The sequence below is a fragment of the Melanaphis sacchari genome, unplaced genomic scaffold, assembly GCF_002803265.2.
Source record: "Melanaphis sacchari strain LSU unplaced genomic scaffold, SCAv2.0 Contig0_pilon_pilon, whole genome shotgun sequence".
NCBI classification, from domain to species: Eukaryota; Metazoa; Arthropoda; class Insecta; order Hemiptera; family Aphididae; genus Melanaphis; species Melanaphis sacchari.
Genome location: NW_020270366.1, coordinates 21829220 through 21843263, shown reverse-complemented (window position 1 = coordinate 21843263; position 14044 = coordinate 21829220). Strand labels below are relative to the sequence as shown.

The window sequence follows — 14044 nt, the reverse complement described above, 5'->3', positions numbered from 1 at the left end:
GAGGAAACGAATAAAATGTCAAAAATCGCGCAAGCCAATGATTAATGATAATATAATAAGACGTGCCTACATACACAGCTGTTTGATCAATATCGTACATTTTTAAATATTGGTACTGATAGATGTTATTAACAAATTTTTAAAAACAAAATATTAATTAACTTAGATTTTACAGATTCGGTAAGGAAAATGATAATTATGATATAGGTGCATACTATATTACTATGTAGTATGTTTATCCTATATGGCTATATATATATACGATTACACTGCGCGGACCGTGCATACATTTTTATAATATAACGAAATGGGCCCTCGTAAAGTTTATAATATCAAATTAGATGAGACTCAAAACTATAAAAAAATTAAAAATTAATATTTAATAATAACTTGTATTTTAATCTAAATGTCATGTAGGTAAGTAGTTAAAAAATAAAACATGTACGAACTATGCAGTTTAAGCAAAACCAAAATCAACAGGATACTGATCGTAAAAAAAATTAAAAATAATTGTGTTTGTTAGATATTTTTATTGTAGAAGTTAAGTGAATACTAAAATAATACGTACAATAAATATTTCATTATTGTTTTTTTTTTTTTACTGTGCCTTCCTTTTACATTGATATAATATTTTGTTTATTTAATAGAATTTATATAGTCCAGTCCTTTAAAATATTGAAAACCTTTAACAATAGATTGGATGGATAATCTTATAATTTTTTATCATTGAAACAATTTAACATATTACATTCATTGTAATAATTAAAATACGTATTAATATTTATGTGAATTTTGATGTAAGGAGTTTTGATCTACTTCATCATTGTGCATTGTGAACTAAAGAAGTATGGCCAAAGACATAATTAAGGATTTGCTATGAGCCCTTCTATAGAAAGTAGTAAAAACAGCTATTGGTTTTTTCGAAAAAAAAATTCCTATATTTCAGGCATAGTCTATCGCTTATCGAATTAATGTAACCTACAATAAACAAAATATAATATGATCTCTATCACAGTGCTCAAAATACTAGAAATTTATTGAATTAAATTACTTGCACGGATAAATTGTATGCAATAAACTCTATATTTTAGAGGTATAAGACTATGAGCTAATTTATTTATTATTTTTTTTTCTTTTAAACGAAATTTAATCAATTTCAACTTTTAAGTCAATAATTGTGCTAGAAAATAAAAATTGCAATCGTCGTGCAATTAAAGTGTCAAATTTAATCTCTCATTGTAAACGGTGAATCGAAATAATTTCTATCAAATACATTTTCGCATCATTCGGTCGGTCAACAGGAATAAACAAATGTAAACAGATTTTAACTTTTTAACGAAAAATACGTAACACGATTGGTTTGCGCTTCATAATTCATGTTAACGCGCAACTTAGTTTTTGTGACTCGTACAGAGACAATAACTGCTAACACAAGTAAATTCATGAACATATTTGAACTTATCTGAACGATTTACTGAATTTAAAGCAGATAAAATCAAATTTCGTTTGCAGATTAGCAACAACCTTCAATAAACAAAAGTATTTATTATTTTAATACTATGCATATATTATAATATATGAAATTATACATTGATATTGATGTGGGGTCGCATTACATTAACAGGCTAATATCCCTATTGAAGTACCAAAATCTTATTGAAAAAAAATGTATATGAATGGTGTATCTTAATTAAAGCTATTTCAAGAATAATATAATTTATTGATTGATTTTTTGGTTTGTTAGACATTGATGTAATATAACACGCATAATACTTAATTTATTAACTATTAATTCTTATTTAATTCTACAATGATAATTTTAAGAACTATACAACAATATGATAATTTTAGCGATTTTGAAATACTTGTATTTTGTCAATATTTTAATACATAGGTAAGATGCTTGTAAAAAATACCATTTATTTTATTGTATTTTTGATATTTTTATATGACAAATGAACTACTTATGAAAAACCTAGTATTACATTTTAAAGTATGTTTTGATAAGAATTTTCTTTTACTTTATTCACATGAATATAAAAATACATTTTTTTTATAAATACTTATCTCAAAAACTGCTAAGAAATTTTTAAAATCAAATCATGTCAATACAAATATTTAACAACAGTTTTAGAAGAATTTGAAGTTAATTGGTTAGTAAATAGGTAATTTTATTTCCTAAAAACCAACACTACATATAATAATATATGATTCATGTAATACCTAAATATTATTAATTCAAAAACTACATTTTATAAAATATTGTATATTACCTGTTTGTATGTTTAATATTGTTTTCGATTTGTACTAAAAGTATAATTATATAGCACACCTATATCAATGATTAAAGGCATATTATTGTGAATATAATAGAGCCATACTGATCAGTGGTCACTGGGTAGCAATAAATAATTTTAGTCAAAATTTAAATTCATAGATAAACATAAAATATTTATCGTTGTTACGTTTTTTGTATCAGAAAATTATTTAAAATATTAGATAAACATAGAATATTAACATTGTATACTAAAATTAAATTAAATAGTTAAGCTAGGTTAGTATCATTGTATAGCATAGTATATTTACAACAAAAAGGAAGTGGAAAAAATAATTAATGTTCTGTTATTATCTATTCCTAACAATATTTTATTATATAATAATAAGTATTATATTGCTATTGCCTAATGATATCTTGTTGTTCAATTAAATTCATTTTTACGCTATACTACCATATTTTTCTACTTGTAGTACTGCAACTTGAACATATATATATATATATATATATATTTTAATTACCTTCGAATTATTAGTCAAATGTTTCATTTCCCTACTAACTACTATCGCAATCTACAATGTAATGGTTGCAAGTAGAACGTATTATGTATCAATATATTTTTTATTTTTTTCAAACAAGAATTTTATAATCTACAAATGTATATTTAAAATTAATAAACGTTTGCAGTTTAATCTGAAATAAAAAATAATGAATTAAATTAGACGAAACGGAGGACGCAATTAAATAAAAACTATTCCAATGAGGGAACCTTATGATGTGAATATTTTTGTGAAAGTTAAGAGGATAGTGGTGTGGAGAAAATAATAGTATTTTAAATAGATTTGAATTCATCAAGGAACTTAATAAGTGAGATTTCATTGTTGCTTATAGGGGTAGGGTTAGGTTTGAATGATTAAGGTAATTATTAATATAATTATTATGATGACCCTCTGTTACATTCGCACACGAACGTGGTTTTGTAGTGTTTTCAGTTTTGTTGGTATTCAGGATTGGTGTAGAGTTGAATAGCGATGGTTGTTAAAATTTTTGGTGTGAAATGTTGTATTTGTGGGTCAATTGTTTATATAGATTATCTTTTGAAGATTTATTTGTTTTTAACGAGAGTTACTTAAACTCCACAACTTGTCAAACAAAATTGAAACCTTATATTTTAGTATGCATGTGTACATATTTATATTTTTATCAATATAATGTATCTCTTTAAATATACATAGGTGAAAAGTTTATATTTTACAGATAAAGTTATTACATGAAAAAGAGAAAAAATTAAAGGAAATGTATTTTTAAATATTGTCGTGCATGCCTTAAATAAATTAAAAAACGAATCATTACTTAAATAATGTTGTTATGGGCATATGAAGGGAATAACTTTCTACAAAAAATATGATTCTAATACAGTAAAACCTCTGAGGAGTGGAAACTCTCGGTCGCCGAAATTTTGTCCGCTATTTAGAGGAAAACATTTTTTTCAATAAATAAATATATTCAATAATTTTATTTTATATTATTTTTACATTAATTAAATACATCTTAAAAAAATGCCAAGATTGAAATTCTCAAGAATACCCATATTTGTATTTGATGTTCGAAATTCTAGAATGTCTATTTTTTCTTTAGAGTTAATCGTTTTATTTTGCTGGCTATAGCACACTACAATAAACGTACGTATATTGGCATCACAAACACAACTAAACGCACTTAGGACAATGCATTAGTTATAATATTTCGTTGACGTGATAATATTTCAATGACTGAACGGATAAGATAAGATTTTCATATACAGTTTAATAATGTTGATAACTTAATAATTGAAGTTTTTATTCTAGTATTCCAAAATAATTCTTAATTTATGATAAAAATTATTAATATCAGTGTCATAAAAGTTTTCATTATTTAGAGTGTCCTATATTTAGAGGTTTTCCTATACATAAATAATGAAAATGTTCCCGTCCCCGAAAAAACGTCCACTATTTAGTGGTGTCCGCTATTTAGATGTGTCCGTTAAAAAAGGTTTCACTGTATATAATAAACTTTATTTAATTTTTAAGATAAGATGGTTGGTTTCTATAGAATTTCTTTCCAACTGTAATCATTACACCGAATTTTGTCCTATTAAAAATATATTATAATTCAATTGAATTTTGTAAGTCTACAGCGTCTACTATTACTATGTGTATTTTGTTATATTAAATTTACAAATAATTTGAATTGTGTTATGAAATATATGCCTAAAAATTTAGTTAATAAATTTAAATTATCATATTATTTTACAATTCATTCAACTTTTGGTTCAAGGTAAAAATAATTGTGTTTAAGAATTTATTGTATTAATAACTTAGAAATTAATTAAATTAAAACGCCATCGTAAAAAGTAATTACTTATACCAATCTGACTTTATTTCATTTTTTTTTTTTTTTTTGTTGATGATTTTTCCATTATTATTATTTAGAGTTGCCATTTGTTATTAAACATCCGCAATTACATTGCATTGTATGGGTAGTGGGTACCTATACAAATAATAGACGTATACCATTTGTTATAGAACATAATATTTTAATCTTAAACAAAAATACATACAAGGTTAGTTGCAGGTAAAGTACTTTAAAATACATATGCAAATAGTATGTAGTGTTATTTAGTAAGTGTTTTACACTCATGAAAAAATACGAACTATATGAACTACTTTATTAATAGCTCTTTATTGGTATGTATAAATTAAAAATATACTGCAATGAATATTATTTCAAACATGGACACTCAATGAAAAATTTATGCATTTTAAGTTGGTCTCGTTAGTGTCGTTTTATCATTGTAACATAATAAAATTTCATGATTATTATGTTCAATGATGTTGATACTAACAAGTAAATATTTTTTGAATTCGATTACAAAATATTTATACACACACTTCGCTTTCTTCTCAAACTTTTAAGGGTGAAATAAAGTTTTCAATTACGGTGTACATATTATACTAAATATTCTCAAAGTCGTTAATCCATAGAATATGAACCTAGTGTGTTAACTTAGTCTTTACAAACAGAATATAGATTAGGCAAGCATTGAACAAGTACCTATACACATAAAACATCGTACCGGTGGTGTACTTACATACATAATATATTATAATACACCTCGATCAACGAAATTACATAGGCTACAAAAAGACTTTTCTCTGTACATACACATTATTTTATAATATGCCTATAATTTATTGTGTACATTAAGATTACATAAAATACCATAAGATATTAGCTAGGTACTGCGTTATAAATTTCCTTGTACATAAAAGAAGACAAAGATTAATCGGCACACCAACTTTTGTGGTTTAATTATTTTTCAAATTACCAATATCCTATAAATTTACTTTAAAGTCGGTCGAGATAATATATTACGTATACGAATGATTCTAGATTTCTACGATACTTTCTCCAGCTCATTTTTTACCATGAGGTTTTACTATGTGAAATTCAAAAACCAGCAACTGAGTTTTAAAAAAAAAAACCTTTTTATTTTGCACAACATCATTTAATTATTATACTTTACTAATCATATTAAAAGTTAAGCAAATACGTAAAATAGGTGTCCACAAAATTAAAATTTAATGTGATCAGACAAAGACAAAAGCTAATGAAGTTGTTCATCCTAAAACAATATTTTAGAAACAAATAAAAACTTCTTTTTATCTTAGTTACTTTAATATTTTATTGATTATACATTTTTAGTTAAAAATACAGTTCTATCACATAAAACATCAATATTATTATCTTAATTATTAAATGATTTTTATGTGCATAAATAATGTACAAATTTGAATCAATGATATGATTGATATATATATTTTATGAAATACCTATATTTAAAAATGTTCAACACATTTTTGTGAGTGACTTAATAAAAACAATAAAAATAAAATCGCGTACTAGTATGATACGTGGTTATTAAAATTTTTAATAAATTGATTTTCGCAAATATCAAGTATAATATTATAAATAGAATTTCACGCAAAACATCATGTCATTTAATTTTGTGGGATTTGAGATAGCGGATCGCACTTTATCGTCTATACCACATATAAATGTGTGGATAATCTGTGGATTAATATAAGTACTAGGTATTGTCAGTATTTACATATATACTGTAGATATTATACACGATAATGTAATAATTATAAGCAATATGATTTGAAATGATTACCGATTTATACGTACGATAGATGACCAAGCAACTAGTAAATATCTACTGTTAATCAATACACGAAGTAACGTATGATGTTTAACTTAATCGATTTGCTGTGGTATATTTGAATAAAATATTTTTACTATGATTTTAATTATATAGTTTAAAGTATCCTAATTTAAGTATAAGATTAGTATCGGAGTTCTCTGTAGGTAAAATGCGTTTAGATGTACTATATTCACTTTAATTATTTAAATTGTATTTCTTATGAAAACATAATAGTTATGAGGAAATATTCGATGTTTAAACACTAATGTTTCAATGTATTATTAAAATTTAGAGTAATAAATTGAAAATTTAGATGAATAAAAATAAATAAATATAGTGAAATAATTAAAAAAAACTTTTTTTCTTACTAAAAATCATAGCAATCGATTTAAAAAATATGCAGTACAATTAAATGGATACTATTGTACCACGTGATCAAAATAATGTATATTATTTCATTTTTTATTCCCTTCTTTTCTTCCATTACCGTTTTACGCAGTGATTTATGAGAGATAATAAAATAAAAATATGAACATTAGGTACCTATTTATATAATATAATATAGTAGGGATGTACTTTATACTGCTATCATATACATTACAACAATATACCAAATATTCAATGTGACAGGTGCAATATTTTATTGAAGAGAAAATATTTTCATTTTTATTTTTATTTTTTTTTTTTACATTTTGTTAAAATATAATAATTTAAAATGGTATGCCCTCCATAGAGGGGTAAACAACAGTAGATTTAGTCAGTATAAACGCTTTCTGAAATGTTTAAATAATAGATATAACATATTTTATCAGTAATGTAATATGGCTAGATGTATTTTTATTATAAAAAATATAAAAATATTGCTAGGTATTTGTTTTACTTTATAGTTCCTATGCTATTTGGAATCCTAATTTTTTTTATTTAAAAATATGATTTTAATGATTAATCATACCATAAATTTAAGACACCGCATTTTTTTTTTTTTTTTTTAGTTATTATTTATCTTTTATTAATAGAATATAACTTATTTTTATAAATTTGAGTTAGCATGATAAGAAAAACAAATATTTTAATAACATATTTTTTACAAATTTAGAAAAAGTAACTTCGTACAAAAAAAAACTTTAACTATTGGTAAATACGACATATTATAATGAATATTTGTATTACTTGCTGACTTTATTAGTAATACAATGAATGATCAAAATATATACATTTTTCCGGATTATAGTATTTTATATCTATTATTTTAATTTTAAGTTTAATTTTTGTTTAATTAAGTAATTAGGCAATAAGACTACTTATTGAGACAATATATGAAATTAAGAATATATGATAATAATATTAATTATTGTTATAGTTATTAATATAATGAATTTATAACTTTCCAAATTTTAAAATTAATCATTACTCTGCAAACTACACGTTCACAAAAATAACCAGATTTAATTGACGGACGTTTTCTTACATTTAATATTTTTTAGTAATTTAAATAAAACACACGTGTTACAATATAATACCAAACCTATAAAAACGTTCTTATCTATTAATAAAATAATCATGCATTTATTTATAAATATAAAATGTATTTTAATGTTGGTGCAAACGCATAATTATAGTATCCTTGGCAATGAATTTAACGTACTAGATATGTTAGATTTGTTGTCAAGGACTTATTTAGAACATGTAAAACAAAGCAGCCGTAGGGCGTAGTTTAAAGAAGGTATTACAGTATATAAATATAATATTCATAACTCATACTAAAAAGAAAAAGATTTTTACGTTTTAAGAAAAATTTGTTGTAAAATATAGTTTCGATTCATGACTGTGATGTAGATATTTATAATGACTAATAGTAATTGAAATCAATAACGAATTGAATTATCATAAATTGAAACGTTCGTCCAATTTGCACTTTTATTTTCAATAATATTTTAGTTAAAAATAGATTGAATACATAAAATATTATGTCATATCATTTCATTTTCTACAATTTGTATTTATTTACATACCTGTAGTAAAGATAGTAAAATATGTTTTATTAACCGATGGAAATACAATTGAGAATATTTCTTATAATATTATAAGAAATATTTAATAATGATCACTTGAATTAATATAGGTGTTCATAAAAACAATAGAAGTATCTTTGATAATAAAATACAAATCGAATAATTTATCAGGAACAAATTATAATACTTTTACTTAGCATTTTTTTTTTCACTTTTATTAATATTCTTGGATTTTTTTATTGTGACCTAACTTAATTTAAATAGTAAATTTTGTTAGTTGTATACAAATTGAGATAAAACGGCAACAAAAAAACTTAATAATATTATTTTTTCGATAAAATAAACAATCGTTATTAAATATTATTTCATTTTAGTTGCTTAAATTATTAAATTTGTAATGGTGTAATGTAATAAATTGTAATTATATAATCTATCGTATAACGTTCATACGTAATTGATAAATTACATTTAAAATTATAAAGAAAAAACGCTATGAAAATCTTATGAAGAAAAGTTATTGATTTCATAAAGCACATTGAACGTACCTAAAAAAAAAATCAACTAGGTAGGTAAAATATAAGGTTTTAAGTCAAATAATGTGTAAAATATAGGTAATAAATATGTAATATAAACAATAATATCATTGCAAAATGTAGACTACGGGAAAACGATTGCTTTAAACACGAAAACAACATTTTTCCATTCCTACTACATATTATATTATTCTTGTTATAAATATTATATTATTAAATCGATTGCATAAACCTTTACGTAGTACAATGTATACAATAATGCAATATACGCGTTTGCACTTTTAATTATGTAATAAATGCAGTAATAACGCTCTGCTATAATATTATGATTACGACTGTAGTGTATGCATCATATGGTTTGTTTGGTTTGTTATGAAGAACGATTTAATTTATAGGATTGTGATATCCATGGAGATCGATAATGTATACAATACGGGCGTCATTAATAACTGCATAGTGTTTACACCATTAAATATAGAGCATTTTTTTTTTTTATTGTAAAAAAAAAGGTGAATTTAAAAGGTCAATACTTAAAAACCAATAATCAAATGTAAATACAATGTAAACTTTAAACTACAAATGTCCAAAAAAAAAAAAAAAAAAATAAAATAAAAATAAAAACTACACACATTTAATTAACAATTCAAAATGAAAAATGTATTATTAATTGTTATTAAATAAATCGTCGAAAAATAATTAAATATATAAGACCTTACAATTTTAATATTATTTAATAAAAAAAAAAATAAATAAATATATAATAGAATAAAATAAAGAATGTATAGTATAAAATATTGGAATAAATTTACTCCCTGGAGTTCTTCAAATATTATATTAAGTATTGATTATTTATTGAGCTAAACGGTAATCTGATTTTAGAAATGGTGTTCCTTAGTGATATATACCAGTATGTGTATTACATTAAACGACTTAATTTAGGAAAAACTGTATGAAATTAACGTATCAAAGTGTGCGAATTTTAATGATGACCTATTATTTTTTTTTAATAGAGGTTATGATAACTACAGCCATCGTTATAAAGTATAAAAAGTCATGCTATGAGCATATATGTGATAATTGTACTAAAATAATTTACAGTTCAATGATTTAAAATTTAAATAATTTTCTTTTCTTTGTGTTTTTAATACATATAAATTATAACACAATATTCATGAGACTATATCATACTAAACGTTTATACCACGTTTAGTAGTCCACTTACAAAGTAAACCCATGACTAGCACGAATTTTATACATTATCTCTTTGTGTGTTTTTTTAACTAAGCAAAACACATCAAAGGCATATAATATTACTATTATAATATAGTAAGTAAACCAAACAAATGTTATACCTGTTGTGTTAAGCACTAAACGAGAAATAGTTTAATCGATTTTTAATTAAATCAGTGTTTTTTCTGTGACGCTTAACACAATAACCATACTTTCGAAAATTAAAACGGAAAAAATATCACCCTGAGCAACCTGCTTTTCGGTATTGCACGTTAAATAATCTACACAAATTATACATTTAAATGTTCTATAGTTATAAATGATAACTTTACTGTTTGTTCTTACACATGATATTACAAACTTGTGAAATTATTTTAAATTATCTTATGCCAATAGCTATGAAAAGTAAAAATATTAAAACGGTGTTTAATTTTTATATTTCAGGGGCTTTTCGTCTATATGATGTCGACAACGATGGTTTCATAACCCGAGACGAGATGTATAACATCGTAGACGCTATATATCAGATGGTGGTGAGTAGAATAAAAAAAAAGGAAAAACAGATAAGGTGGCAAATGTAATATATATTTATTATATTATATTTACTCATTTTTATAACGTTCAGACTCGTAAAATATCCAAGTTTTTCAATTTTCACGTAATGTGTATTATTATTGTAGCACCCTATCTTGATATCACAAATAATGGTGATTTTCTTTCTTTATTTTTTTTTTTTTTTTACCATTGTTGTCTGCAGTTTCGAAGCGAATGCTCGCAGAAGTGGATATATATGCGGAAAATAACAAAAAAATAAAAAATAACGTCAGAATCGTTTTCCACAAAATGTCCCGATTGTTGTTAAAACAAAAAGACAATTTTTGACCGACAAGGAAAATAATACATGAACATCTAATTTCCCATGCGTGTCGTATTTTTGTCCCCCGTCATTCTCCTTGAAAGGCGACAACAATTTCAGAAAATTAATCTCCCACTTCTAAATCAAAAAAACTCGCTGACATTATTTACAGCATCTAAATATTGCGGGCTTAGTGTTATTCACTATATTTCGACCTGGTTAAAATGTAAAATACGATTTTTAACATATTATTAATGTAGGCACACTCCATCCACTAAAAGGTTTGAATAATGAGATCGATATGATATCAAGTTATAATAGAATACTCGTGATGATATCAAAGATAATAACATTACACAAACGTTTATAGGGATTGACATAGCTAAAGCAACAGGTTGTACGAGGGCCGCGTACATCCATCAATCACTTAGAGTAAACTTTCATTTCCGGTTTTTTTTTTCTTTTGGGGTTATTATTTCGTCACATTCCTGCAATATTTAACACTAATACACTATACAGTAACCGAACAGTGTTTTGTTTGTTGTTTCTACTGTTGTTATGATTGATGTTTATTGGTTTTAATAAAATAAACAAAACTATTATAGAATATTCATTAAAAACTACTTAATATTTTGAATTTTATATTTCAATAAGCGATTGATTAATATGTAATTTAACAAATAAACGAAACACTTGTTAAAATTTGTAATATGTATTACCAGCGACGATTTAAACATAAACATAATCATAATTATGTCATTTTACCAAGAAAATGTAAAATTAATTTTTTTCATCTTTCTGAGTAGGTATCTAATTTTAAAGAAAAACTACACATGATATAATTTATAGAGAATAATATTTTTGAATATATAGCATATCAATTCATCTAAATATTATCTCAAATAAACTGCATATTATACACTTACATATTTATTCGTTTTTTTCAGGGCTTGCATTTGGTTATACAAATTTTGCATTTATCGTTATTTAGAATTAAAATTTTTACTATAATAATTAATTAAATAATTGAAATTATTTATTTTATTTTTTTAATGATATACTATATATTTTAACGTTTTACGTTACGTTTTGTTTGATGATATATCATATATTTTGTTAATTGTTATGTTTTATTTTGTGCTACTTAATTATTTATGTTTATCGTTTTCCGTTATAATTACGTTTACAAATTTCAATCGTTTTTGTTAAATATAACGTTATAATCATAATGTTATTATAACGTTTGCAAGCCCTGTTTATTTTTAATTAATACAGAAAAATAATAAAGAAATATTATATAAAGTGTATGCTTAATTCTCAAAAATATTATTTCACATAACTTTTATTATAGGTGATTTTACTCTAAATTTACTCGAAAATCTTAAAAAAAAAACATTTATATGAATGTATTTTATCTACGTTGTGTATAGATTTAAAAGAAGAAACAGAATATATTACTTTGAAATCCTCTTAAATAAGAAAAGTTAAAATAATATTTATTAGCTTATGTATTTACACTTAATTTTTTAAGTCTATAAAATGTTTAAGATAAATGTCAAATCTTCAAATTTCAATGAAGTTAATTAAAAACCATTGTTATGCATATTATAAATATTTATTATTGTATAATAAAATTTACCTATAAATTACTTACTTTACAGTTCACATAATTTAGTCATTAATAATAAAACAAGTATTTATTTATTTTTTAATCTTATATATAAATCAGTTTAAACAATTTTTGCATTTAAATTTTAATTATTTTTACCAAATCGAATAAGATTAGTTTTTTGTATCAACAATGAAAAATGTTTACACATTGAATTTTATAAATAATGATATTATTAATATTTTTTTTTCTTTATAAAATTCCAAATTAAATAATTATTATTTATTAAAACCAAAATTATAACTATTTAAGATGCATTTCATATTGTGTAACTAAATACCTTTTTATAATATGAAAAGTATAGCTTTAATATATAAAATTACTATAAATGAATTTTTATAGGTTAGATTTATAGAATATTAATATTTTAATGGCATCAATAAATTATAAATTTTGCTGAGGCATAACATTTTTGATTATTATTGGAGGTATAATAATGACATCAGTGACTTAAATATTTAATAAATTAAATATTTAAAACTATAGATTAATCAAAGTAAGTAAAAAAGATCTTTCAAGTCTTGATCGATAAATCATGTATTATCTATTTTATGTTAGTATTGTTTGTTACATTGTGTGGTAATTTTTTTATCTTACTAATGAAAATACAACTTGAATAAAATCTATATTATTATTTATTAATGATATTAATATAATAACAAAATAGATAATATAAATAGCAACTATTTTACATATAGAATAATATTAATTATAATTTAGTTATTTTAATTAGGTATTGTACCGTTTATTGGTGTTCAATTTTAATATTACATTATATTTTGTTTTCTGTACCGTAGGATAATATTGATGTAATAGAATCTTGTCGGTTAGTAAGGTTAACTAAACAGTCAATTTTGTCTGCCCCATCGTCTGTTCAAGATATTAAAATAAACAATTAGGTATATAAGTGGTGTATCGTTAAAATATTTTTGAAATGTACACAAATATATATTGGAGAAAGTACTCAAATTTAAACAAATACATTTATCATCTTGTTAAATTTTGAATTAATCAAAATATCTAATATTATTTCACAATGATTTCACAAAATAATATTAGTAGTTATTAGTGATATTAGATTACCCCTAACTGATTATATATTTCATATAGAATATTTAAACTGAATTCATTTTTAAATTGTATCGTATTTACTAACTTATACTAGGTATTAAAATTTATAAATATTGTGGATAAATTAACCTAAAAAGATATATAATGCATGT

The 14044-nt window shown here is 23.2% G+C and overlaps 1 protein-coding gene across 1 annotated transcript in view; it reads left to right on the top strand.

Moving 5' to 3' along the window:
• Window positions 1-14044, top strand: part of LOC112593516 (frequenin-1) — a 117807-nt gene that overhangs the window by 85564 nt on the left and 18199 nt on the right. Inside the window, exon 7 of the mRNA XM_025337928.1 lies at window positions 10741-10829. Coding sequence (XP_025193713.1) covers window positions 10741-10829 — 89 coding nt within the window. The remainder of the gene's footprint in view (window positions 1-10740; window positions 10830-14044) is intronic.